The sequence below is a fragment of the Salmo salar genome, chromosome ssa16, assembly GCF_905237065.1.
Source record: "Salmo salar chromosome ssa16, Ssal_v3.1, whole genome shotgun sequence".
In the NCBI taxonomy this organism is placed as follows: domain Eukaryota; kingdom Metazoa; phylum Chordata; class Actinopteri; order Salmoniformes; family Salmonidae; genus Salmo; species Salmo salar.
The window spans coordinates 47,293,467-47,320,803 of NC_059457.1; the positions used below are offsets into that span (position 1 = coordinate 47,293,467).

At 42.3% G+C, this 27,337-nt stretch overlaps 2 protein-coding genes across 7 annotated transcripts; both read right to left on the bottom strand.

Moving 5' to 3' along the window:
• Positions 1–222: 222 nt before the first annotated feature.
• mknk1 (MAPK interacting serine/threonine kinase 1) lies at positions 223–11,259 on the bottom strand. 2 transcript variants are annotated; one of them, XM_014149535.2, is made up of 14 exons: positions 10,980–11,259; positions 10,166–10,228; positions 9,483–9,597; positions 7,368–7,559; positions 7,133–7,230; positions 6,157–6,236; positions 5,983–6,056; positions 5,235–5,339; positions 5,099–5,154; positions 4,875–4,970; positions 4,490–4,684; positions 4,012–4,176; positions 3,281–3,324; positions 223–2,974 (listed from the first exon to the last, which is right to left on the bottom strand). In XM_014149535.2, the coding sequence occupies exons 1-14, from the start codon at positions 11,028–11,030 to the stop codon at positions 2,737–2,739; spliced, it is 1,572 nt and encodes a 523-aa protein (XP_014005010.1). In that variant the 5' UTR covers positions 11,031–11,259; the 3' UTR covers positions 223–2,736. The 2 variants fall into 2 exon arrangements, with proteins under 2 accessions (XP_014005010.1, XP_014005011.1); XM_014149536.2 differs by lacking the exon at positions 10,166–10,228 and having other exon boundaries at positions 10,980–11,087.
• On the bottom strand, positions 11,116–26,387 carry mob3c (MOB kinase activator 3C). Of its 5 annotated transcripts, XM_045697336.1 has the most exons (5): positions 25,996–26,381; positions 25,060–25,260; positions 18,748–19,367; positions 15,317–15,519; positions 11,116–12,386 (listed from the first exon to the last, which is right to left on the bottom strand). In XM_045697336.1, exons 3-5 carry the CDS (start codon positions 19,277–19,279, stop codon positions 12,357–12,359), a joined length of 765 nt encoding a protein of 254 aa, XP_045553292.1. In that variant the 5' UTR covers positions 19,280–19,367; positions 25,060–25,260; positions 25,996–26,381; the 3' UTR covers positions 11,116–12,356. The 5 variants fall into 5 exon arrangements, 3 of the variants coding, with proteins under 3 accessions (XP_045553292.1, XP_014005014.2, XP_014005013.2); XR_006759774.1 differs by having other exon boundaries at positions 18,752–19,367; positions 25,060–26,387; XR_006759775.1 differs by having other exon boundaries at positions 15,297–15,519; positions 18,752–19,367; positions 25,060–26,387.
• Between the last annotated feature and the right edge of the window lie 950 nt (positions 26,388–27,337).

The window sequence follows — 27,337 nt, forward strand, 5'->3', positions numbered from 1 at the left end:
CCTCTCTTCAGTGTGGTCAGGTGAATCACAATCATCCTTGTCCCCATTTCATTCACACTCTACAATAGGCAACTGATGGGCCTGAAATAAACCCATTCAATCAGTTCTTCCAGCCATACAGGGAGCAGTCTCTGTTTATGTACTCACACTGAACCTAGAAGAACAGTCAACTAACTTGTTACATGATGTCAGAGTTCTGCCTAGAAGTCAGAGAAAGAAGAATTTCATAAGAAATGGGTTTTATTGGGAAACAGCATACCACAGGGGCTATTGATGTGCAACATTGTAAGAACATTTGCCATAAGACCTCATACACATAGGTTATAAAGGTATTTAGTTGTATAGCTTATGCCAATTAATATATCTTATCCCATCTGATTTGAGTTTAGTGTATGTCCCAAATGGCACCCTATTCCCTATGTAGTGCCCTAGGTTGCCATTTGGGACAGAGCCAGCCAGCCACTTGCATAAGGACTTAATGAGAGTGAGAGGGCTTTACCATAGCCACTGGGAGATCCCTAATGTGTTGCACCCTCTCTGACAGAGTCCGTGGCCGCTTAGGAAGGCCCTTTAGTTGCTATAGCGATGGAGTATCCATGGCAACCGGGGGAGATCCAGGTATTGGGTACAAGCCGTTTTACATACTAATTTAATGTGACATGCTAGCATTCACAGTCGTCACAAGTTATTTCTATCAGTCTCTATGGTTTCTTTGGCACACTTTTTCAGATACATTTGCTGACAAACCAACCAACAATACACAAATAAAACAATTACTAAAAAAAACTGATATAAAACTATAAATTCCCTTTCCGCCACAGAAAGGTATCTTTATCATGGCATCCCCTCTGGAATATAGAATATATATAAAAAATTAAGTTATGGACGTTAAAAAAAGAATATAATATTAAAAAACAAAAAGACATTTCCAGATTTCTAAATCACTTAAACGGATTCTAACAATATTCTGTGAAGTGTGAATAGCCAAAACAGTAATTAATTCACGTAAAAAGAAAGCTTCAGGTTTTTAGTGGTATGACTGAAAATAAGTTAAACACATTTGAAGCAAGCAATGGCAGAATGGTCCTGTAATCATTTGGAAAAAATGTGCAAAGACGTCATACAAATTCTAGCTTGGCCCCAGATCTGTCTGTGCCATCATGTCAACACTTTCTAATGTCATGTTTTGCATGACATTGAGTGACAACATAACACAAACAAACTGGCAACCAGGCTAGTGCAACTCTGGTTTCTGAGGTAATCCTTGTAGTTTATCAATACTTCAAATATGTTTGAAATAAAAATACTGATGAAATGCAGTCATTTCAGATAATCTCAAAATACATATGACGAGTGAGTTATTCCAAAGTATAGAAGTGATCCAGGTAGCTGATGTTTCGATAAGGAGATAGGAAATGGAATTTCAGGGTCATTAAAATAATAAAATGCTTCACATCTTCAAAATGCTTTTCAAATTAATAACACACTCTCAAATCATTCAGTAACCCACCTTCCACAAGCACAATGTCTTAAAAGTTCTAGGCCAAACACTCACACTCAACATACTGTAGATATCGACCCATCTGTCAATAATAGGGCCCCAGAATGCTTACTAGGATAATCAAGGACAGAGTCCATTCCCTGAATACCAGGCCATTATTGGGTTGCAGAATTCTCAAAACATTCCAAAAATTCCCAGTTAGGTCAGAAATCCTGCATGAAAAATTTGAGGATGGATGCTTCTTCCCTGCTGGTTCCAGAAATCCTACAACTGGGATTTCTGGAAAAACCAGGACATTTTGGGAAAGTTTTGAAACCCTCCTCACAGCCTATGTATGACCAGCCCTAAAAACAGCATTACTAAGTGTCTGAAAAGTAATGCTCTACTTTTTCAGCATTCAGTAACTATAAATAATGCCAAAACCTTTTCACAGCTTGACCAACACAACGTAAATTAAAATGTTTTTTAAAATTAAAAGGATTTTTACAATAAGACAGGCTAGCTACATGTACTGTATGTGTATTAAATGCCCCATGCGGACATCAACAATCCATTCCTAATGGAAATAAGCGTGCAATTAAGTATAGCTAGCATAAAGCAACCATCACTAGCAGTCTTAACCATAGAAAAATAATCTCTAGAACAGGCTTAGACCCATTCTAATGACTTTATTTCTGTCATCTTAATATGGGATTGCGGTCTGAATAGACTGAGGTTATTATCAAATGCAGGAAATTACCTCAACCCAAACTAATCACTGAAACCAGACTCAGCAACCGATACAAAGCTGGGACTAAGTGTTAGTTTAGTAGAGGATAAAAGTGCTTCCCTTTGTGCTCCTGTCTCTCTGTTTCTAGGTGATAAGAAGACCACTGGCCATGACGAGAGCTTGGACAATGATGCTACCAACCTGTGAAGCTACACAGGAGTCTGCTGCCAATGGCAGCTATCGTCCATCTCAGATGGTGTGACATGGTAAACACCACGTAGAGAGGAAGAGCAGGGGGGAAGAGAGACTAGCACGAGGATGGAGGGAACAGAGGAAAAACAAAAGAGGGGAAGGCACACAGAGCCTGGCAGCAGTTCTAAGGCTGACATCGTTAAATCAGAGAATCTGACCCTGTAGGGATCTTAGAAGCACACGACTATATTAGAAGGATAAACCAGGTGCGAGGGAACTCCGAGCCTGCAGTAGCACCAAAACGGGGTCTTCCTGGGGTTAAACCAGGAGCTGGTCAGGTGACGAGAGTGTCGAGGTTGTCGTCATCTGCAGGCAGGAAGTCCTGGGTGGTGCGCTGAGCGTTGGACTGCGCCCGTCTGCGAGCCAGCCGGGAGTTGGAGGGGGGCGAGAGCCTCATGGAGGTCACAATGGTGGTGACTACTTCCTCCTGCTCCTCGTCGTGCTGCGACAGCTGGCGGTTGAAGGCGATGGCGTCGGCGGCAAACTGGGTCAGGTCTTTGGTGCTGCTGTTCCTGCAGAGAACGAGCAGACGATCAGTCAGAGATTGATCAAATTATAGATCACACGTTTAGCTCTAGGAGACATACACTCAATTTGTCAGGCACATCTCCTAAATCTAATTTTGTCTGATGTTTTCAGGCCTCAAAATGTCAAGTTGAGTCCATTATGCTACTTTGGAGGTCTGGAAAACAAACTTTGATTTTGAAGTGTAACGTCCCTTCAACGACTGACTTTATTAGCCATCTGCCTGTCATATAACAGAAGAAATTAGCTGTAATGTACGGCACATTCTGTGAAATGAGCACTGAGTGGATTACCTTTGGAGGAAGTGTGGGGTTGGGAGACCTCTCTCTGGTGCATTCTAGGGGAAAATAAATAACACATTTAAATAAGATATAAGAGGAAAACAGAATCCATTTATTTTAATTGTAACCTTTCCTTCACAGATATACAGTTTGGAGGAAATGTACTGGTGAAAACAAGCCCACTGGTTTCTTGGATGTCTCTTTCACACATTCAGCCTTCTTAGATCAGTGTAGAATAGACAAGGCAAGAAAGCCACTTTAGAATATTAACATCCACCGGAACAACATAAAGACCTGGGTTCATATACTGTTTAGGGTATTTCAATTGATTTCAAAAGTAATTTGGAACTTAAGTATTTGGATATTTTTTATTTGAAACAAGTAGTATTGGAATGTATTTGGAAACACTTGTTTAGTAATGACATGTATATATTTTTTAATACTCAAATACACAGTATTTATACAAATAATTAAATTCCCATGCATTTGAACCAGGTCTGTTCGGTATTTGAAATTATGTATTTTCAAATACTTATTTCAAAATAGTAGGCCATTTACAGGAAATTATTTGAAAATACTTTCAATAGAAGTAGGTGATTAGAGCCACATTATTAGAAAATACTGAAATACACAGAAAATAAGTATTCGATAACAAATAATAGACATGTATTTCAACCCAGGTGTGGTATGTTATGACCATACACCCACACAGTGGACAGAAGGGTTAGGAAATTGACACTCACCCCCTGCACCCAGGAGTGCTGCAGGACCTGGGCAGCACTGAGGCGGAGGGTGGCATCCCGCACCAGCAGCCTGGAGATGAGGTCCTTGGCCTGGGCAGAGATGTGGGCCCAGTCCCTCTCTGGAAACTCATACTGGCCATCCTGGATGTTCTCAAACAGATTCTTCTGCAGGGGTGGGACACAACATATTAAAGGGAAAATCATGAATAGTGAAATATTTTGGGCATTCACTTATGACATGAATCAGTCATTAAACATGGTTATAAATAATTAGAAATAGTTTCTAAATTACTATAAGTGCTTATGAATTATAATGGTTTAACACCAATAAATGCATGACAGATTTTTAAAATAATTTTTTATAATCGGTCTCGAAGGTCCAGAGTTTGTGTTCCTTCGAGACTGATTAAAAAAAATTGTGCTGTAGATGTCTATGGTGAACTGGGGGTTTGAGGAAGACTGGTGATGACTTGTGTACCTGGCAGGTGCGGCAGGTCTCTCCACGGTCCCAGCCACAGTCAGTCCCACAATGACCAGTGAAGGGGGGGCTGCCACTGAGCAGAATATAGAGGATGACCCCCAGGCTCCAGAGGTCACAACGCTTGTCGTAGAATGATGCCTCGTCTGTGAACACCTCCACCACCTCTGGAGCCATGTACTCTGCCGAGCCACACTGAGGTGGGGAAACCAAACACCGTGAGGACATATGTCAAATCAAATTTGATTTAAAAGTGCATTTAAAATCGCAACACTCTTTACAGTAAAAGTAAAATATGTGCACTCAGGGACAATTAAGACATTGCCAGACGAACAGACAGACACAAATATCAGGGTTAGTGATAGGTTCAGGTTGTGGTATTTACCGGTGTGGTGAGCTCTGGAGTGGTGATCGGAATACAGGCACTGCTAAGCTTCACTCCACTGCCCAAGTCAAAGTCACAGATTTTCACCGGAGACACCTGCAGAGGAAGAGAAAAATAGCAGGCATTCACTAGCTATATCCACAATAACTGTTTGGCAAACATGACATTTTCTACAGAAAACATATGTTGTTGTTCCGTAGCACATTGGGGGAAACAAAGGTTACCTGGTCAGTAGACTCACACAGGATGTTCTCTGGCTTTAGGTCCCGGTGGGCGATACCTGTAGAACAGAGAATGTTCACGAGGAAACAATCACACTGTAATTCTATACAGGCACAGCCCCATGTGCAGGGGTCCTACCTTTGTTGTGGAGGAAGTGGAGAGCTTTGGAGATGTCCCTGACCACACGGCTGGCCTCCAGCTCATCAAAGTGCTTACGGTTCTGGATGTGAGTCAGAATGGAGCCTGTATGGGTAAAGAGGAGAGCTTTCAGGAGCAGAGAGCTTTCAGGAGCAGAGAGGGGAGAGCTTTCAGGAGCAGAGAGGGGAGAGCTTTCAGGAGCAGAGAGGGGAGAGCTTTCAGGAGCAGAGAGCTTTCAGGAGCAGAGAGCTTTCAGGAGCAGAGAGCTTTCAGGAGCAGAAAGGGGAGAGCTTTCAGGAGCAGAGAGGGGAGAGCTTTCAGGAGCAGAGAGGGGAGAGCTTTCAGGAGCAGAGAGGGGAGAGCTTTCAGGAGCAGAGAGGGGAGAGCTTTCAGGAGCAGAGAGGGGAGAGCTTTCAGGAGCAGAGAGGGGAGAGCTTTCAGGAGCAGAGAGGGGAGAGCTTTCAGGAGCAGAGAAGGGAGAGCTTTCAGGAGCAGAGAGGGGAGAGCTTTCAGGAGCAGAGAAGGGAGAGCTTTCAGAGAAACACCTAATAGTTTCATGTAACCTGGGTCATGTTCATTAGGCCACAAAGCACCACCATGTTTTGCAACAGAAAACATTGTTTTTATTGACAAGTTCAGTTATAGCAGTATCTCCCCAGTTGACTTATTTATTCCATTTTGTGCATAATGAACACGACCCAGCTTCACCCTCACAAAAGTGGGATATGGTAAAAACAAGAAGACATACCTCCGCGCAACTTCTCAAACACCAAGTAGAAGCAGGAGTCATCTTCAAAAAACTGAATTAGTTCCAGAATGTTCCTGAAAATGTTAATAGGAAGACATTAGTGGGTGACATTTGTTTTTGTAATTATCATTTAACCTTCAGAAGTTTAACTTTGTAGAGTGAAAGAGCACACACTTGTTCCCCTGGCACTGGTAAAGGGTCTCCACTTCACGGAAGACGCGCCTGCGACTGTGCCCCGCATTCTTCTCAATGATCTGAAACCAAACAAAATGTACACGGGTATCAGTGAGTGAAGAAAGCTTAGTCACAGAACAATGAGCCTGATGTATACATTTTAAGCACCCAGTTGGCATTTCCACTCACAACAAAATATGTTGATGAGAGGAAGCCCACTGGCCAGCAGTGGGAAAAGATGGAATCAGATGGATTTTGGCTGACATTCTGCACATTTTCTCATCAATGAAACATTTGATCTCAATACAGTTTTCTGTTCCTAAAACTAGAATCTGTTAGGAACAGAGTGGACTAAGTTTCGTAGACTTTACCCTTTCCCAAAGTTTCTAAAAATGACGTTGTCTAGGAGTCCAAGGGAGAATTGAGCTATTGCACAAGCACACTTCACAGGCGTTCCCTAACAGAAATATGCAACTACATGCTAGAATGCACCAATAAGATCTCATTAGCTCGTGCTCTGCCCACTGTGATTAACTTGCTCCCATTGGAAACGGCAGGTCTATCTTGGATTAGTTATAAAAATCTTTGGCTTAGTGGGTGGTATACGTGCATAACTTGCTCCCATTGGAAACGGCAGGCTGTGGGTCTATCTTGGATTAGTTATAAAAATCTTTGGCTTAGTGGGTGGTATACGTGCATATCCGTAAAAAAAAGATGTTCCAGGTGTTGGATCAGAGAGGACAACGTAGAACAAAAAGCTAATCGGCACACTGGTATAAAGCTTAACTGTTTAATAGGACAATGTTTGGACCACAAACTGGGTAAAGAAAACAGTGTTTGGGGTCGAAACAGCATCAGTGAGTGACTTTGCGTGTGATGTATGACATTCATCACAAGTCCCATATGTCCTCTATGCACTCTGGTCAAAAGTAGTGCCCTAAATAGGGAACCATTTCATACGCAGCCTCTGACTCACCTTCACAGCATATTCATTCCCATTCTGAAGACTGATGCATCCTTGGACCTTTGCATATGCACCCTGACCCAGCATTTCATCTGTCAGTTTGTACAGGTCTGGAGAAAAGAGAAGCGCACAAAAGCCTGTCTCTGGTATCTATGGTGTGGGTGCATTTATTAAAACCCTAGATTTTGAATGACATGAGTGATTGGATATTTGACATGCTTGTCTGATTTATGTGCAACATGATTACCGTTGAAGTTTCCTGTAAAGCTGTCTGTTGCTCTTGACCTCCTTTTCTTCTTCTTTGGTTTGGCTGAGTTTGGAATGCTTACTGGCTGGGTGGCTTCCATTGGTTTGGCTGAGTCTGGAATGCTTACGGGCTGGATGGCTTCCATTGGTTTGGCTGAGTCTGGGACGCTTACTGGCTGGCTACCTTCCACCTCTGTATAAACAAGTTGACTGTTAATTCACGTCAACCACAGCTATGTTGTAAAATATTGCTTGAATCGCAAAGTGTTTGCAACGTGCATACTGACTAACATCTATTGACTATGTGCCAATCAACAAAAATTAATGTTTTCTTAAATTGTGAATGATTGTTTAAAACTGTGACACATTGATAGATCCTTGAATGGATTAACTATGTGCCAATGTGAAAGCAAAGAAATTATTGCTTAAAACCTCTTGGGGCTAGGGGGCAGTATTTTCACGTCCGGATGAAAAACGTACCCAATTTAAACGGGTTACTACTCTGGCCCAGAAAATAGAATATGCATATTATTAGTAGATTTGGATAGAAAACACTCTGAAGTTTCTAAAACTGTTTGAATGGTGTCTGTGTATAACATAACTCATATGGCAGGCAAAAACCTGAGAAAAATTGAATCAGGAAGTGGGAGAAATTAGAAATGTAGTTTTTCTTTTGAATCCCTTGAAAAACTACAGTGACATAGGATTTACGTTGCACCTCCTAACTCTTCCATTGGCTGTCAACAATCTTTAGGAACTGGTTTCATCCGTCACCGGGCAGAAAATTGTGGCTCAGTCAATCAGTGGCCAGTCTGAGGACAGGTGTCTCGTGACGCGCATGCACGTGACTTCGCTGTTTGTTATTATTCTTCTGGGATGAATACCTATTGCCCGGTTGTAAAATTATCGCAATTTTACGTAAAAAAATACCCTAATGGATTGATTGTAAACATCGTTTGACATGTTTCTACAAACGGTAATGGAACTTTTGAACATTTCGTCTATGGATTTGCGTCCACGCCACATGGCATTGTAAAGTGTTCTGGATGGGTCAACAAAACAGACATATTTGGACATAAATGATGGACTTTGCAGAACAAATGAACATTTCTTGTGGAAGTGGGTGCCCTTCCGAGTGCATTCCGCCGAAGATCAGCAAAGGTAAGAAAATATTTCGAATATATTTTTTGAGATTTGTGGACGCCGTGGTTGTAGGCTAACTGTATAGCTTAGCATTGAAGGCTAAGTTCTGTACTCAGTATATTGAACAATGTGCTTTTTCCGTAAAGTTATTTTGAAATCTGACAAAGTGGTTGCATAAAGGAGTATATTATCTCTAATTCGTTAAATAATTATTATAAATTCTGTCAACGTTTATGAGTTCTTCTGTAAATGAATGTGCCTATTCACCGAAAGTTACGGGGAGAAAACATTTTCTGAACGTCACGCGCCATTGTAAAAAATTGTTTTTTTGGGATATAAATATGAACTTGATCGAACAAAAAATGCATGTATTGTCTAACATGATGTCCTAGGAGTGTCATCTGATGAAGATTATCAAAGGTTAGTGCTGTATATCTGGTTTTGTGATGGCTATCCGTGCTTGGAAAATTGCTTTTTTTTTTGCTAAGGTGCTATCCTAAAATAATCTAATGTTTTGCTTTCACCGTAAAGCCTTTTTGAAATCGGACAATGTGATTGGATTAACGAGTAGAGTATCTTTAAAATGCCATATAATACTTGAATTTACATTTTGAGATTATTTTTTTTTAAATTTCGCGCCGTGTTATCTCACTGGTTGTTATCCAACCAATCCCTTTAACGGGATTTTATCTCGAAGGGGTCCTCAAGAGGTTAAAGCGTAGTGTGTGCAATGTGTATACTGACTAACATGTAGGACTGCTATGTGCCAATGTGATAGAAAAGCAGACAGTGAGAAGCTGGTTGTGGAGCTGGGTCAGTATCCACAAAGCATCGGAGTAGGAGTGCTGATCTAAGATCAGTCCATATAATCTTATTCGTTATGATCGAAAAGGCAAAACTGATCCTAGATCAGCACCTTTACTCTGAGATGCTTTGTTGATAGGGCCCTGGTCAGAGGCCTGAGGTGCAGTACCTGGAGGGTCCTTTGAGAGGCGCTGTCTCTCCTCTGTGGCAGTGGGGGGCACCACATTCTGCTGTCCCCCACAGCTGTCTCCTACTGGGCCAAAGGCCAGAGAGTTACTCTGCAACTGAGAGAGAGAGTGGGAGGGAAAGTGTGAAAGTGAGAGCAGAGCCAGAGAGATCAGGCGGTGAAGAGGGACAGAAAGAACAAGAAGCACAGTGTGTCACTTTTGTTCTTAAAGTACCAGTGCAGTCCTAAACAAACAGCCCCAAAACAAACATTCAAATCTACTGATATGGAATATTCTAGATAAAATAGCAATACAGTATAATTAGAACCAAACTTCTGGTTTAAAACAAGGTTATCTTCCCCTGTGGCAGCCTGCCAATAGGGTACACTGATATGCAAGCACAAACAGGGAAAGCTTACAAAGACCTTATCTGACCCTGGATATTCCCAAACACACTTTCACGTCCAGTGATAGCATAGGCATATTTGTACTGAAAATTATGCAACATATCCGATTTAACGCCAAGATAAGCATAATTGCTGGCAGTCTGGTACTACTAGAAGCTACTCTTATCTGAGTAACAGGAAAAGTTAAGAGAAGTAACAAGTGTGACAAAATCGCAAGCTATGACAAGTTTGTAAAATAGCTAGTTAGCTAGCTATTTCTGACAGCAATATTGAGTTACCTGGAGAGAGTGCTGGAAGGCTTGCAACTCTGCCACCCTGCTCTGCCTCACCATATCTGCCAACTGAAAAATAATGAAACATTTCAGATAGCTAGCACGTTTTCGAGTAACTAGTTAGTACAGTAACGTCATGTCGGCGGGGGCAGAAACAGGGAGAGAATATTCAAAGTTACACAAAGGAATTCCATCAGTGATGATGTGATGTTTTCACTTGAACACACATTCCAGAACTAGTTAGACCTTTTCTTACACACATATGCAGGGCGGTGTTTTGTAACGTTGGTGTTTATCTGCTAGCTGTAGGCTATGTCAAACCTATCTGGATAATTGGGTGAGTTATTGAGTCATTCCACAAAAAAAAAAACTCAGCTCCAAATATGCTGGTGAAAGCAGCCACGACTTGGTCGTGCCAGACTGGAGGCGGCAAAAATACTGCTAGTTAGCTAACGTTCGTTCGTTCAATCAGTCAACAAAAGTAGGCTATGCAATCACACACAGTAGCTAGCTAACTATAGTAAAGATACTCGTAAGGTAATAACAGGTCGACCTTATTAGCTGTCGAGTTAGCTAGCAAACCCTATATCAGCTCAGAGTCATAACGATGTTCTGAAAATAATTGTATCAGATGAGTTTATGAAAAGCCAAAGCAAATCAATTTGCGCTAGCTACCTACAATACATAGTTAGCTAGCAAGCTGGATAACATTAAGTATTTTAAGTTGGCTAGTTACTATGTCACCTATTCCGTCTTGCTAATGACGTTATGAATTACAGACGATATTTAAAAATAAAATAAAAATAATAATCTATCTAACCTGGAGTCTGGGTCCAAATAGGCCGAAATCCTCCTCCAGCGCCTCCGTCATCCTGTGGATTTTGCGGTGGGTCAGGGTGGACAACAGAGTGAAACCAGTTAGTGACGTAAGGCGCTAAACGCAGAGCCCCCGCCTCTTGCCTGTCCTGTAGTTTATTCATTGGACGAAAAGAATAAGCCACTAGGACGTCAGCTATTGCAAAACAACTTCCCCTATTTCATAACAGGGAATTTCTGGTGTATGACAGCACTCTCTCATTCATAGAAAATATACTAGTAGTAGCAAGGTAGGTTATATTATAGTCTAGGGCGTCCTATGTAAGTTAAATAAAGGTGAAATAAAATACATTTGTAGTGCAAGTTATATTAAAGAGTCATGAGTATTTTAAGATGAATAACTTTCCTCAAAAATGAACACAATTAACTCAACAGGAGAGGCCAGGAAGGGTAAAAGAGGCTCTTGATACTTGGAAATGGAATCAGTTACACATCAGATCGGTCTCACAGAGTAAGGTTTAAACTGGTTTTGTGTAAATTAAAATGAAGTCAGTAATTTACAGTATGAGTCCATACTTGTCATTCTGTACATCCCTGGACACATCACACAATGTATGTTTTTCAAGTTGTCTGGCTGGGACACATTCAACACATATTGGTCACAAAAATGCAAAACACTGGAGACAGGTCTTGTGTTGTGACCATAGAGAATGATAGAGGCCTCTAGTGGCCAAAAGGCCATTTTAGCATGGGCAGCTCCATTGAGAGCTTCCACCATTTTAATGTGGTCAACTGGGCTGGACTTCCAACTTCATTGGTTGATCCCTCCTGGTGACCCTGTTGGAGTCATGTCCAATCAGGTCATCAGGAGGGATCACCCAATTGTGAAGAAGAACATGTACAACTTCAAAATGGAGATAGCCTCAATGTCCATGCTGTCACAGATACAAAGAAGATCTCTATGGTTGTGACCTTCCATCCATTACAAAATATCTCAAACACCTCGAAGCCGCAAACATTTCCAAAGTTGATGATGTCAAGAACTATACATGCTTAATAAAACAGAGCTAGAATAGTTATTACTAAAAATTACAAAAATTACAATAAAGCTCAGAAGACTGGAGTGCTACATCATGTCACAGCACTATAGGAAGCAGAACAGTCCTTTTTCATAAAACATATAGACTATTGGCTGAAAATGTCACTTTATGAACAAACTTTGTAATGCTTGGGATGGATAACACTTTAGCTCTTCAAATCCACTCAAAATCCATTCCTTTAGTTTGAGCTTCAGTTTGAGTGTTTGGTTGTATTGAAGCTGTGGGTCTCTTGAAGGTCACAGGGACTGCTGAAATTATGTAAACTCAATTTCCCAAGTGGTTCAGTTACAGATCTTCTCTGTCATTGCCCTCTGAGGGTAGAGAAGAGAGAGTAGAGTTGGGGGATTAACATGATATTGACAAATAATTGCATTATATGCCTACCTTGCTGCAAAAACAAGACATAGGAATGGTTATTACAATGCTTTCTCCATTGAACAGGCCTACGATTAAAGGGCTATCTGGGAAAAAAAAAAACAAAGCGGTCACTCGTCCCTGTTTTGGTAAGACATATTCTTCAAGAATCACTGTCTATCATTAAGTACAAAAATGGATGTACCAATCCCAGATTGCCTTGTTAATTTGAGGTGACAGACAGAACTACATGCCTATGCTGACATGCTGTATGATGATGCTAAAATCATTTCTTAACGGATAGGCTAAAGCCATAATCTGAGGAGAACTCATTCGGCTGTTTCCACTCACAAAACACATGACTTATAGTCAACCAAAAGCAGAAAAGCTAAATGCTCAACCCATCACACTGTCTTATGTTAACAAGGTTTATTTCCCCTCATATTGCATTGTTGACATAATGTTTCATTGTTATTTATAAGTAGAATCTGTACTTCATAATGACGATAACAGAGGACTTTTATTGTATACCTCAGCGCTCCTACCTTCATCGGTTCAGATGTAATGAAGCGCTGCACTAAAGAAAACAACTTGAAAGTGACATCATTCTTACGTATGGCTGACTAGATTGCAATTTCACTTATAATGGTTATATAAACCAAACCAGATTTTTTTTTACAAAGACTAACAATTTTCTTTTATGATTCAAATTTGGGAAATAAGTAGTGCATCACCAATTCCAATGACTGTGACAAAGGGAACAATTAAAGACAAGCAGCTATTATATAATTATCTTATACTAGACTGTGATTTAGTCATTATGTTCTATGCTCAGAGAGTGATTCTGTATAATCGCCCAGGTTGTGGTTTGAGCAGACACACTTGTGGTGTGAAATAACGGTGACAATCCACCGCTTCTGTTTTATGACAGTAAAGCTCCTCCTTCATTGAACTACAGCAAAATTAGACCATCCAAGTCTGAATGACTGCACTACAGTATGTGAAGGATATTCCCTCATAGATAAATATCCAGACACCCCCTGCACTACACTGCATTTGGAAAGTATTCAGACACCTTCCCTTTTTCCACATTTGGTTATGTAACAGCCTCCTTCTAAAATGCATTAAATCTTTTTTTCTCATCAATCTACACAAATAGCCCCATAATGACAAAGTGAAAACAGGTTTTTAGAAATGTTTGCATATGTATAAAAAAAACAAAAAACTGAAATACCTTTTTTACAAAGTATTCAGACCATTTGCTATGAGACTCCAAATTGAGCTCAGGTGCATCCTGTTTCCATTGATCATCCTTGAGATGTTTCTACAACTTGACTGGAGTCCACCTGTGGTAAATTCAATTGATTGGACATGATTTGGAAAGGCACACACCTGTCAATATAAGGTCCCACAATTGACAGTTCTTGTCAGAGTAAAAACCAAGCAATGAGCTCGAAGGAGTTGTCCGTAGAGCTCCGAGACAGGATTGTGTCGAGGCACAGATCTGGGAAAGGATACCAAAATATTTCTGCAGCATTGAAGGTCCCCAAGAACACAGTGGCCTCCATCATTCTTAAATGGAAGAAGTTTGGAACCACCAAGACTGTTCCTACAGCTGGCCGCCCGGCCAAACTGAGCAATCAGGGGAGAAGAGCCTTGGACAGGGAGGTGACCAAGAACCCGATGGTCACTCTGGCAGAGCTCCAGAGATCCTCCGTGGGGATGGGAGAACCTTCCAGAAGGACCACCACCTTTGCAGCACGCCACCAATCAGGTCTTTATGGTAGAGTGGCCAGATGGAATCCACTCCTCAGTAAAAGGCACATGACAGCCAGCTTGGAGTTTGCCTAAAAGCTCCTAAAGGACTCTCAGACCATGAATAACAAGATTCTCTGGTCTGATGAAACCAAGAATGGACTCTTTCGCCTGAATGCCATGTTTTATGTCTGGCGGAAACCTGGCACCATCCCTACAATGAAACATGGTGGTGGCAGCATCATGCTGTGGGGATGTTTTTCAGCGGAAGGTACTGGAAGACTAGTCAGGATCGAGGGAAAGATGAACGTTGCAAAGTAGAGAGAGAGATCCTTCATGAAAACCTGCTCCAGAGTGCCCAGGACCTCAGAATGGGGCGAAGGTTCACCTTCCAACAGCACAACGACGCTAAGTACACAGCTAAGACAACGCAGGAGTGGCTGCGGGACAAGTCTCTGAATGTCCTTGAGGGGCCTAGCCAGAGCCCAGACTTGAACCCGATCGAACATCTCTGGAGAGACCTGAAAATAGCTATGCAGTGACACTCCCCATCCAACCTGACAGAGCTTGAGAGAATCTGCAGAGAATGGGAGAAACTCCCCAAATACAGGTGTACCAAGCTTTTAACGTCATACCCAAGAAGACTCAAGGCTGTAATCGCTGACAAAGGTGTTTCAACAAAGTACTGAGTATATGAATACTTATGTAAATGTAATATTTAAGTGTTTTCTTTTTTTTTTACATTTGCAAAAATCTCTACAACCTGTTTTTGCTTTGACATTATGGGGTATTTTGTGTAGATTTATGAGGAAAAATAAAAATGTAATCCATTTTAGAATAAGGCTGCAACGTAACAAAATGTGGAAAAAGGTGTCTGAATACTCTCTGAATCTCTCTCTATGTACTGTACATATATTAATAAAAACCTCAATTCCAAGTGTAACAGAGTTAATATCGTGCCGTAAGCTCACCCCTAGGGTTACAAAATTCAGGTAACTTTCACCAAATTTGCTGGTTTTCCAGAAATCCTGGATGGAGGAATCGTCCAACCAGGACTTGAGAAAAAAACTGGGAATTTAGGGAAAGTTACCGAAATATGCAACCCTACTCACCACCACACCTCCTCTCTCACCAGGGGCTCCAGTTCTGAGTGCTCGATGAGGCTGAACTCAGAGATGAAGTAGTAGTAGTGTTTGTAACAGGTATTGATGTGAGCCTCGGCGCCCATGCTGCAGATGCTGTCAAAGTGGTGGATGTAGACGTGCACAAAGACTCGGAAAAGACGGCTCAGGATCTTCTTACACACCTGTTGGAAGTTCTTAGGGAAAGGAACACCTACAACAAGAAGGATAGACCAGTCAATGAGGAAGAACACTGGACAGTTAGTTAGTTACCTTATAATAAAGCATTGAGCCTTTGCAACCGCATTCAATTCCTTTTAGAGACCCTCCCTGGATGCATTAATGAAAATCAGTTCGTAATTTTCAGAATATCATTATGTTCCATAATTATGTTCTATTATTTTTTCGATAATTGCTTTTTTTTTAAACTCGCATTAAAACACAATCACATTAGTTTCCATTGAAGATGATTCAAACCACACACTGGATTTCAGTATCCATTAGATCAGCTATTCCCAAACTGGGGTACGCGCAATGCCGTCAGGGGTACGTCAAACAAAAATGTCATTCACATTTTTTTTTTAAACAATAGTAATTCTTCACATTTTCAAACAGTCCATTTATATTTTCCAACGGGGCTATACATTTGGGTGAGTTTTTTTTCCTCGCCTGAGTAGCCTCATTTCACTGTCAAAAATAAAATGAAACCGTCTAGTGTTCAGCAAAATAACAACACAATGTCAAATACAGGTAGCCTAGTCAAATAATTAAAATCCAATCACATTAACCATTACTCTCTCGCGGGAATTCCACTAACATTCCGTATGTAGCCAAATGTAGCTGCTGCTCATTCAGTTTGCTCGAAAATTGATAAATGGTTTAAAAAAGTAAGGCCCGCGTTTCCATAGAGACTCATACCAGCTCTACTGGTAGTACTGCTACTACCAGCAGTACTACACCTGCACCTGTCGACGACACAAGTTGTGTTCTGCTTCCACGAGCACATCCAATGCTAGCATCAGTAACTACATTTGTTGTTAGCCCAGCTAGTATGGACACTGACAGTTGTGAATCTGATGCAGCCGAAGAGCTACTGCCCCCTTACCTGGGAAAGCACCGAACAACAAACAGGGACGTTGGACCATCGAAGAGGCGCAAATATGATGAGAACTACATTGATTTGGGGTTCACTTATATTGGGAGTAGTGCCTTTCCTCAGCCACAGTGTGTTATATGTGCAAAAGTACTATCTCACAACTCAATGAAACCTTCACTCTTCCGCAGACATTTAGAAACAAAACATGCCAATTTGAAAAATAAGCCACAGGAGTTTTTTAAGCGAGAATTAAGACGACTTTTGAGTAGTAAGACATGTATAAAAGCAACAGATACCATTAATAAGAAGGGGCTAAAAGCGTCTTATATGGTGAACTACTGAGTGGCTAGGACAGGCAAACACCATACTATTGTGGAGGACTTAATTCTTCCTGCTGCCGCGGATATGGCTGGGACAATGCTCAAAAAACTATACAGACAATGACTTCATCAAACAACACTGTTTCACGACGCATCAGTGATATGGCAGATGTTTTGAAACAATTACTGCTTCGCATACAAGTCAGTGAATTCTATGCTGGAATTTGTTGGTCAAGATGTGTTGGTATCTGTACTGATGGCGCAAAAGCCATGACAGGGAGACACAGTGGAGTGGTAACGCGCATACAAGCATTTGCTCCCGACGCCACTTGGGTACACTGCAGCATCCACCGAGAGGCTCTTGCTGGCAAAGGAATGCCTGACAGCTTGAAAGCCATTTTGGACACAAGTGAAAATGGTAAACTTTGCTAAAGCAAGGCCCCTGAACTCTCGTGTATTTTCTGCACTATGCAATGATATGGGCTGCGACCATGTAACGCTTTTACAACATACACACCTGTTGGAAGTGTGCTGGTTATCAAGCGGAAAAGTATTGACAGGTTTTTTTTTTTAATTGAGAGAGGAGCTTAAAGTTCTCTTTACTGACCATGATTTTCACTTGTCTGACCGCTTGCATGATGACGAGTTTCTCACACGACTGGCCTATCTGGTTGTTTTTTCTCACCTGAATGATCTGAATCTAGGATTACAGGGACTCTCCGCAACTGTATTCAATGTGCGGGACAAAATTGAGGATATGATTAAGAAGTTGGAGCTCTTCTCTGTCTGCATTAACAAGGACAACACACAGGTCTTTCCATCATTGTATGATTTTTTGTGTGCAAATGAACTCAAGCTTACGGACAATGTCAAATGTGATATAGGAAGCACCTGAGTGAGTTGGGTGCGCAATTACACAGGCACTTTCCCGAAACGGATAACACAAACAACTGGATTCGTTATCCCTTTCATGCCCTGCCTCTAGTCCACTTACCGATATCTGAACAAGAGAGCCTCATCGAAATAGCAACAAGCGGTTCTGTGAAAATTGAATTAAATCAGAAGTCACTGCCAGATTTCTGGATAAGGCTGCGCTCAGAGTATCCTGTCTTGGCAAATCTCGCTTTAAAGACACTGATGCCCTTTGCAACCCCATACCTATGTGAGAGTGGATTCTCGGCCCTCACTAGCATGAAAACTAAATACAAGCACAGACTGTGTGTGGAAAATGATTTAAGACAGACTCTCCCCAATACAACCCAACACTGCAGAGTTATGTGCATCCTTTGAAGCACACCTTTCTCATTAACCTGTGGTGAGTTATTCACAGTTTTCGATGAACAATAAGGTTTTATATGTAAGATGGTTAAATAAAGAGCAAAATTATTGATTATTATAATATTATTATTTGTGCCCTGGTCCTATAAGAGTCACTTCCCACGAGCCGGGTTGTGACAAAAACTCACACTCACTCTTATGTTTAATAAATGTAGCGTATAGTGTGTGTGTGGCAGGCTGACTCTGGTGCTAGAGGGGGTACGCAGCTGGAGGTTGAATGTTTGAAGGGGAACCACTGCATTAGATAATCTCCCTCCCCAAACAGAAGTTGATGACAACCCTTTAACAATGAACAATTGACTCAGAGTACCCCATTCAATTTCTTCTAAATGCCACCCTCATTGCATAATTAACATATCCTTGAACCTTTCAAGATCCATTAAAGGTATTGTCAGAGAAGGTGGGGTATGATTCAACATCACAGATGCATTCACTATCATCCACTTAGATCTACGTCAAAGAGCTTTCGTTTTAATTACTGCTGTAAAACGTTCTGTACATTGACTTTCTATAGGACCATTGCAGCCGAGAATGTCTCCTGAATATCAATATACCTTTGCACCCTGAAGCACCATTATATAGCTAGTAGCTTCCATGGTCACACACCCCATAGATTCAACTCTAACTTCAAAAAGACAGTCCCCCTACAGAGGAGTCCCTCAGGGTTTAGTATGAGGTCCTCACACACCTACTCTTGTGGGAAAGATGTCCTCGTTGTTGATGTTGGTCTCGATCCAGTCCATCAGCAGGTTCATGTATTTCAAGGCGGGCAGCTTGGTGGGCTTCTTGTAGTCGTCTCCATCCTGCCACCGGTACTCGTAGCGCAGGCCCCCGGACATGATGGGGCAGGTGCGCTCGGTGCAGAACTCGCTGACCGTGCCGTAGATTAGGTTGATCCGGTTGAAGAAGTCCACCACGTGCACAGCAATCCAGTCATTGATGTTCTCTCCTTCAGGAAGCTGGACCACTTTCCTCAGGTCCAGGCCGGACTTCAGAGAGGCCTGGGCCTTCTTGTATAGTTCAAAGCGCTGGGTCCCAGGCTCGAAGCGCTTCCGAGGCCTGAAGGTTTTGTCTTTGCTGAAGACTTGTCCGAGACAGAGCGCCATTGTCTTAAAGGTGGACTCTATGTTGAGGCGTGAGCCTAATGGACAGTGTGTGTATGTGTGTGTGTGTGTGGGGGGGGGGTTCCTGAGAGGTGATTGGACAGGTTTCACGAACATAAGTTTGTTCAGGTTAAGGTGTTCTCTGAGGAGTTCTGAGAGCAGTGACCTCTACATTGGGGACGGTTGGGAATGCAGGGACATTTCTCTGAAAAATAGAGAAAACAACAAGAAAGGTCATGAGAGGTTAGAATGGCTTCTACCCCCATGATATCATGCCTGCAAACAAAGTACAACAATACTATCATGCCTGCAAATTAGGCAACATGATAGAAATCAGCAAACTAAATCAGCAAAGTATAAACAGTATTGTTAGCTTGTTTACAAAGGAAATGGCTTGAAGGACTTGATAAGCAAAGCATGTTGTGATTGTGAAACTGCTCTGAATATAAAATATGATCCCAAATATAAGGACAAACCAACAGTGGAGTGTACAAGAATCCATTTGCGGCATTCATTTCTGGAGGCTGCTATGTAAAATTAGCTGAAGGTTACAATACTGACAACCATCTGGCCCATGAAATAGGTCCTTGTGTGTGTGTATGTATGTATGTATGTATGTATGTATGTATGTATGTATGTATGTATGTATGTATGTATGTATGTATGTATGTACAGTTGAAGTCGGAAGTTTACATACACTTACGTTGGAGTCATCAAAACTTGTTTTTCAACCACTCCACACATTTCTTGTTAACAAACTATAGTTTTGGTAAGTTGATTAGGACATCTACTTTGTGCATGACACATGTCATTTTTCCAACAATTGTTTACAGACAGATTATTTCACTTATAATTCACTGTATCACAATTCCAGTGGGTCAGAAGTGTTGACTGTGCCTTTAAACAGCTTGGAAAATTCCAGAAAATGATGTCATGGCTTTAGAAGCTTCTGATAGGCTAATTGACATCATTTGAGTCAATTTGAGGTGCACCTGTGGATGTACTTCAAGGCCTACCTTCAAACTCAGTTCCTCTTTGCTTGACATCATGGGAAAATCAAAAGAAATCAGCCAAGACCTCAGAAAAAAAAATGATAGACCTCCACAAGTCTGGCTCATCATTGGGAGCAATTTCCAAACGCCTGAAGGTACTACGTTCATCTGTACAAAAAAATAGTACGCAAGTATAAACACCATGGGACCACGCAGCCGGCATACCACTCAGGAAGGCGACGTGTTCTGTCTCCTAGAGATGAACGTACTTTGGTGTGAAAAGTGCAAATCAATCCCAGAACAACAGCAAAGGACCTTGTGAAGATGCTGGAGGAAACAGGTACAAAAGTATCTATATCCACAGTAACATGAGTCCTATATTGACATAACCTGAAAGGCTGCTCAGCAAGGAAGAATCCACCGCTCCAAAACCGCCATAAAAAAGCCAGACTACGGTTTGCAACTGCACACGTGGACAAAGATCGTACTTTTTGGAGAAATGTTCTCTGGTTTGATAAAACAAAAATAGAACTGTTTGGCCATAATGACCATCGTTATGTTTGGAGAAAAAGAGGGAGGCTTGCAAGCTGAAGAACACCATCCCAACCGTGAAACACGGGGGTGGCAGCATCATGTTGTGGGGGTGCTTTGCTGCAGGAGGGACTGGTGCACTTCACAAAATAGATGGCATCATGAGTTAGGAAAATTATGTGGATATATTGAAGCAACATTTCAAGACATCAGTCAGGAAGTTAAAGCTTGGTTGCAAATAGGTCTTCCAAATGGACAATGACCCAAAGCATACTTCCATAGCTGTGGCAAAATGGCTTAAGGACAACACAGTAAAGGTATTGGAATGGACATCACAAAGCCTCTTCCCTGACCTCAATCCCATAGAAAATTTGTGGGCAGAACTGAAAAAAAATGTGCGAGCAAGGAGGCCTACAAACCTGACTCAGTTACACCAGCTCTGTCAGTAGGAATGGGCCAAAATTCCCCCAACTTATTGTGGGAAGCTTGTGGAAGGCTACCCGAAACCTTTGACTCAAGTTAAACAATTTAAAGGCAATGCTACCAGATACTAATTGGGTGTATGTAAACTTCTGACCCACTGGGAATGTGATGAAAGAAATAAAAGCTGAAATAAATAATTATCTCTACTATACCTCTGACATTTCACATTCTTAAAATAAAGTGGTGATCCTAACTGACCTAAGGCTCTGAATTATTTACTAGGATTAAATGTCAGGAATTGTGAAAAACTGAGTTTAAATGTATTTGGCTAAGGTGTATGTACATTTCCGACTTCAACTGTATGTATGTATGTATGTATGTATGTATGTATGTATGTATGTATGTATGTATGTATGCATGTATGTATGCATGTATGTATGCATGTATGCATGTATGTACACTGCTCAAAAAAATAAAGGGAACACTTAAACAACACAATGTAACTCCAAGTCAATCACACTTCTGTGAAATCAAACTGTCCACTTAGGAAGCAACACTGATTGACAATAAATTTCACATGCTGTTGTGCAAATGGAATAGACAACAGGTGGAAATTATAGGCAATTAGCAAGACACCCCCAATAAAGGAGTGGTTCTGCAGGTGGTGACCACAGACCACTTCTCAGTTCCTATGCTTCCTGGCTGATGTTTTGGTCACTTTTGAATGCTGGCAGTGCTTTCACTCTAGTGGTAGCATGAGACGGAGTCTACAACCCACACAAGTGGCTCAGGTAGTGCAGCTCATCCAGGATGGCACATCAATGCGAGCTGTGGCAAGAAGGTTTGCTGTGTCTGTCAGCGTAGTGTCCAGAGCATGGAGACGCTACCAGGAGACAGGCCAGTACATTAGGAGATGTGGAGGAGGCCGTAGGAGGCCAACAACCCAGCAGCAGGACCGCTACCTCCGCCTTTGTGCAAGGAGGAGCAGGAGGAGCACTGCCAGAGCCCTGCAAAATGACCTCCAGCAGGCCACAAATGTGCATGTGTCTGCTCAAACGGTCAGAAACAGACTCCATGAGGGTGGTATGAGGGCCCGACGTCCATTGGAGTGGAATTTATCAACCCATGGAGGTCTGGATTTGGAGTCACACTCAAAATTAAAGTGGAAAACCACACTACAGGCTGATCCAACTTTGATGTAATGTCCTTAAAACAAGTCAAAATGAGGCTCAGTAGTGTGTGTGGCCTCCACGTGCCTGTATGACCTCCCTACAATGCCTGGGCATGCTCCTGATGAGGTGGTGGATGGTCTCCTGAGGGATCTCCTCCCAGACCTGGACTAAAGCATCCGCCAACTCCTGGACAGTGTGTGGTGCAACGTGGCGTTGGTGGATGGAGCGAGACATGATGTCCCAGATGTGCTCAATTGGATTCAGGTCTGGGGAACGGGCGGGCCAGTCCATAGCATCAATGCCTTCCTCTTGCAGGAACTGCTGACACACTCCAGCCACATGAGGTCTAGCATTGTCTTGCATTAGGAGGAACCCAGGGCCAACCGCACCAGCATATGGTCTCACAAGGGGTCTGAGGATCTCATCTCGGTACCTAATGGCAGTCAGGCTACCTCTGGCGAGCACATGGAGGGCTGTGCGGCCCCCCAAAGAAATGCCATCCCACACCATGACTGACCCACCGCCAAACCGGTCATGCTGGAGGCTGTTGCAGGCAGCAGAACGTTCTCCACGGCGTCTCCAGACTCTGTCACGTCTGTCACATGTGCTCAGTGTGAACCTGCTTCATCTGTGAAGAGCACAGGGCGCCAGTGGCGAATTTGCCAATCTTGGTGTTCTCTGGCAAATGCCAAACGTCCTGCACGGTGTTGGCCTGTAAGCACAACCCCCACCTGTGGACGTCGGGCCCTCATACCACCCTCATTGAGTCTGTTTCTGACCGTTTGAGCAGACACATGCACATTTGTGGCCTGCTGGAGGTCATTTTGCAGGGCTCTGGCAGTGCTCCTCCTTGCACAAAGGCGGAGGTAGCAGTCCTGCTACTGGGTTGTTGCCCTCCTACGGCCTCCTCCACGTCTCCTGATGTACTGGCCTGTCTCCTGGTAGCGCCTCTATGCTTTGGACACTACGCTGACAGACACAGCAAACCTTCTTGCCACAGCTCGCATTGATGTGCCATCCTGGATGAGCTGCACTACCTGAGCCACTTGTGTGGGTTGTAGACTCCGTCTCATGCTACCACTAGAGTGAAAGCACTGCCAGCATTCAAAAGTGACCAAAACATCAGCCAGGAAGCGTAAGAACTGAGAAGTGGTCTGTGGTCACCACCTGCAGAACCACTCCTTTATTGGGGGTGTCTTGCTAATTGCCTATAATTTCCACCTGTTGTCTATTCCATTTGCACAACAGAATGTGAAATTTACTGTCAATCAGTGTTTCTTCCTAAGTGGACAGTTTGATTTCACAGAAGTGTGATTGACTTGGAGTTACATTGTGTTGTTTAAGTGTTCCCTTTATTTTTTTGAGCAGTGTACATCGAGTGTACAAAACATTAGGAACATAGAAAAAGACTGCCCAGGTGAATCCAGGTGAAAGTTATAATGCCTTATTGATGTCACCTGTTAAATCCACTTCAGGGTAGATGAAGGGGAAGAGACAGGTTAAAGAAGGATTTCTTAAGCCTTGAGACAATTGAGACATGGATTGTGTATGTGTGCCATTCAGAAAGTGAATGGGCAAGACAAAAGATGTAAGTGCCTTTGAACAGGGTATGGTAGTAGGTGGCAGGCACCCCGGTTTGAGTGTGTCAACAACTGCAACACTGCTGGGTTTTTCCATACTCAACAGTTTCCCATGTGTATCAAGAATAGTCCACCATCCAAAGGACATCCAGCCAACTTGACACAAATGTGGGAACTGGGAAGAATTTGCGTCAACATGGGCCAGCATCCCGGTGGATCACTTTTGGCACCTTGTAGTCCATGCCCCGACGAATTGAGGCTGTTCTGAGGGCAAAGGGGATGCAACTCAATATTATGAAGGTGTTCCTAATGTTTTGTACACTCAGTGTAAGTCAAGCATATTTGTGCGCTCTGAGCCTGAACTGTACTGAGTAATCCAGAATGAGACAAAGTAGAAATGTTGCATTCCACCTGGTTTAATTTTACTGTAGTTTGCTCTCAGAGTGTAGCAGAAACTTGACAAAGAGCTTCAACTCTCACTACTCAGAACAGTAGGCCTAAAGTATGACTGTCATTCTTCTTCTGGACAGCTTCCTCTACATCTGTATGGTGTTTGTTACACAGTATGTGTGGTGTGAACAGGATCGTCCTCTTCCTTAGTACTTCACATCTATTATCTCTAGTGGATCATTTCCATTAGAGGCATTGGGTATTCACTTGGAGAATAAGACAGAAGGAGCTGGTCCACAACTGGATAGGTAACCGATTTGATGATGGCCACTACACTCCCTTAGTTTTGGTAACTAAGTCTAAATCCATAGCAGTCCCACAAATGTGGATACCAGTCATGGGCAGTAAACCTCAGAGTAATTTAATAACAGTGACAGTGCACAGAAAAGAAATGTCTATATAGGCCAAGGGATAGGGGATATGCGTCCTTTCTTTGTGATTATGACCTCACTGCTTCTCAGTGTCTTCATGCCTCTCCAGTTACAGACTGGTGCATGTCTGATCACATATTTGGGACGGTGGACCAGGTCCGCTATGCACCCTGCATACTTTACTGATTTTCCATGGAATTTCCTTCTGACACTGGAGAATAACAATAGCTCTTTCAAGGTCCTACAAAAATACTGTATGTGGGAGAGAGAAAACAGTAGCTAATGCACAGTAACAAATTCAGTAAGATCTAGTCATATGGAACAAAGAGAAAGAGCGTGAGAGATAAAAAAGAAAGGGGAAAAGTTTCCCCTCAGTACCTGGCCGGGGTCCGTGTGGATGGCTTGGAATGATGTGGGGAGTCTTTGGAAGGCCAAGAAGAGTTCCGTGGTCAGCCCCCTTTACTTTAACTCCCTCTGGACAACGATCCAGGCAGATCTGTCCCTCTCCGGATCCTATGGATACTCTCTCTTTCCCAGCCACCAACAGACCTTGAGGCTCCAACTTCACTCAGCAGCCAGCTACACAGCAGCGCAGACAAAAAAAACTGAAAAAAAGTTGTTTGGCTTCTCTTCCTGTGAGTGATGTCACATCCTGACTTTGTCTGCTAGGCCTCTGCTGTATCTGTGTATGTGTGTGTTTGTGAATGGAAGACCTATAAATCAACAGAGGAGGTTCCTGTACTATAGGGGCGGGAAGAAGCCACCCCGGCCCTCTATTCCACTCCTCTCAGCTCTGCTTCCAGGACAAGATTCATCCCAATATACCTCAAACTGCTATAATTTCTATTTCATTGTCAAGATGTAACCAAATCCATCAATTCTGACTTGCAGAAATGTATTGCCTGGTGCAACATACAAAATAAAGCGTCACAAATCTTCAAAAAAATTGAGACACGAGCCACCCGAGACCTGGACTGTTCTCCATGCTCCTGTAACGAGTGTTAATATTGCCTTGTGTATTTCACCTAAATCCTTTCATATCCATGGATTGTGAGTGTATCGATTGCTCTGTGGTATATTGCTCTGGCCTGCAGTACCTTCAAGTCAGACGCAGGAGTTCCCTCTCAGTATGTTTTGATTCTACTGAGGAGAGGTATGTGTAAATGCATATGTTATAAACGTTTAGAAGTAGTAAAACCATATAATTTTGATATAATGACAATAGTGTTGTTAGCGAACCGTTTGTGATTAAATATTCGGCTGAAAGAGTTTACGAAGTGGTGCAATTTTAGGCTAGCTAGCTAGTTAACTTACATGCTAGCAGGCTGTCTGTAATGTAACTTCCCTCGTGCAGGTACTTGCTTGCATTACTTTTCCTCACGTTAGGTGTGCAGCATTGAGAGGCTCACCATTCAGTGCATTGCATGTTTTCCATCCAATCCAGATAAATAAAAGACAACTAGTGTCCAGAGACCTGTTCGTTACCAATACAGCAGACAAGTAGCCAAACCGGCTACACTCCCAACCCGGCAGGCGGGACCGGTACATCAAGGCTCAGACCAACAGACTCCTAAACAGCTTCTATCCCCTGGCCATAAGACTGTTAATTGGCTAACTACTACAGCTCTCCTACAGACTATCGACACTGACTGCCCATCCACAGGTCTCTACGGGGTATGGTAATAGGTGCCAGGCGCACGGTTTGTGTCAAGAACTGTCACACACATTTGCGTGTGTATGAATGGTCCACCACCCAAAGGACATCCAGCCAACTTTACACAACTGTGTACATTTATATTCCGGACTCGATCGGATATATATATATATATATATTTTATTTTTTTCTTCATTTGTGTGTATTGTTAGGTTTTACCGCATTTTTGGAGGTAGAAACAAGCATTTCGCTGCACCTGCGATAACATCCGCGAAATGTGTACAGTCTATTCAATAAAAATAAACCTCTACTAAATCAAATAATGTTGAACATTGTTAATCAAAGTGTATATTTCTAAATCATGAGTTCTGTATCTCACAGCTGCATTGAAGAGATGTTTAGGGAACTACAGGTGAAAGGCCCCCTGCAGTGATCCACAATATCCACAGGATGTCACCAGCTACATATCTTGAATCCAAGGGCTCAGAAATGAGAGAAGTCCCTCTTGAAATCCAGAGCTTAAACAGAAGTCCCACATAAAATAAGTAATTGCCAATAATCAATGATGAAATTCATGTTCGATTTATAAAAATTGTGTGCAATGCCAAGCTTTAACTGTAAGTGATTAGGATCACTAGGATATAACTAAATTGCACCCCTTACAGTAGGCTTTGGTGTCAACTGTCAAAAAGATGTCAATAGTGTAATTGTAGCCATTATTACACAGCTTTCAGACGGGAGCCAGGACTGTAGGCCTAAAGGGGTGTAATAAATGGTACATTGGGTGGCCTATAGGTGATGGGTTAGCTTAGGAGATCATTAAAACTGCTTTTTTAAGTGCATGTTTTTTTTGTTGACATATTTTCTCAGTTTGGGTAGACCATCAATGTCCTGATCAGTCTCAGCATGCACATTGGTACGGGTCTAAACTAGTTCTACTGAAAAAAGACTCCACCTTTTCCTTTAACCGCCCACCCTTTCCTGTTTCATCAAAACGTTAAA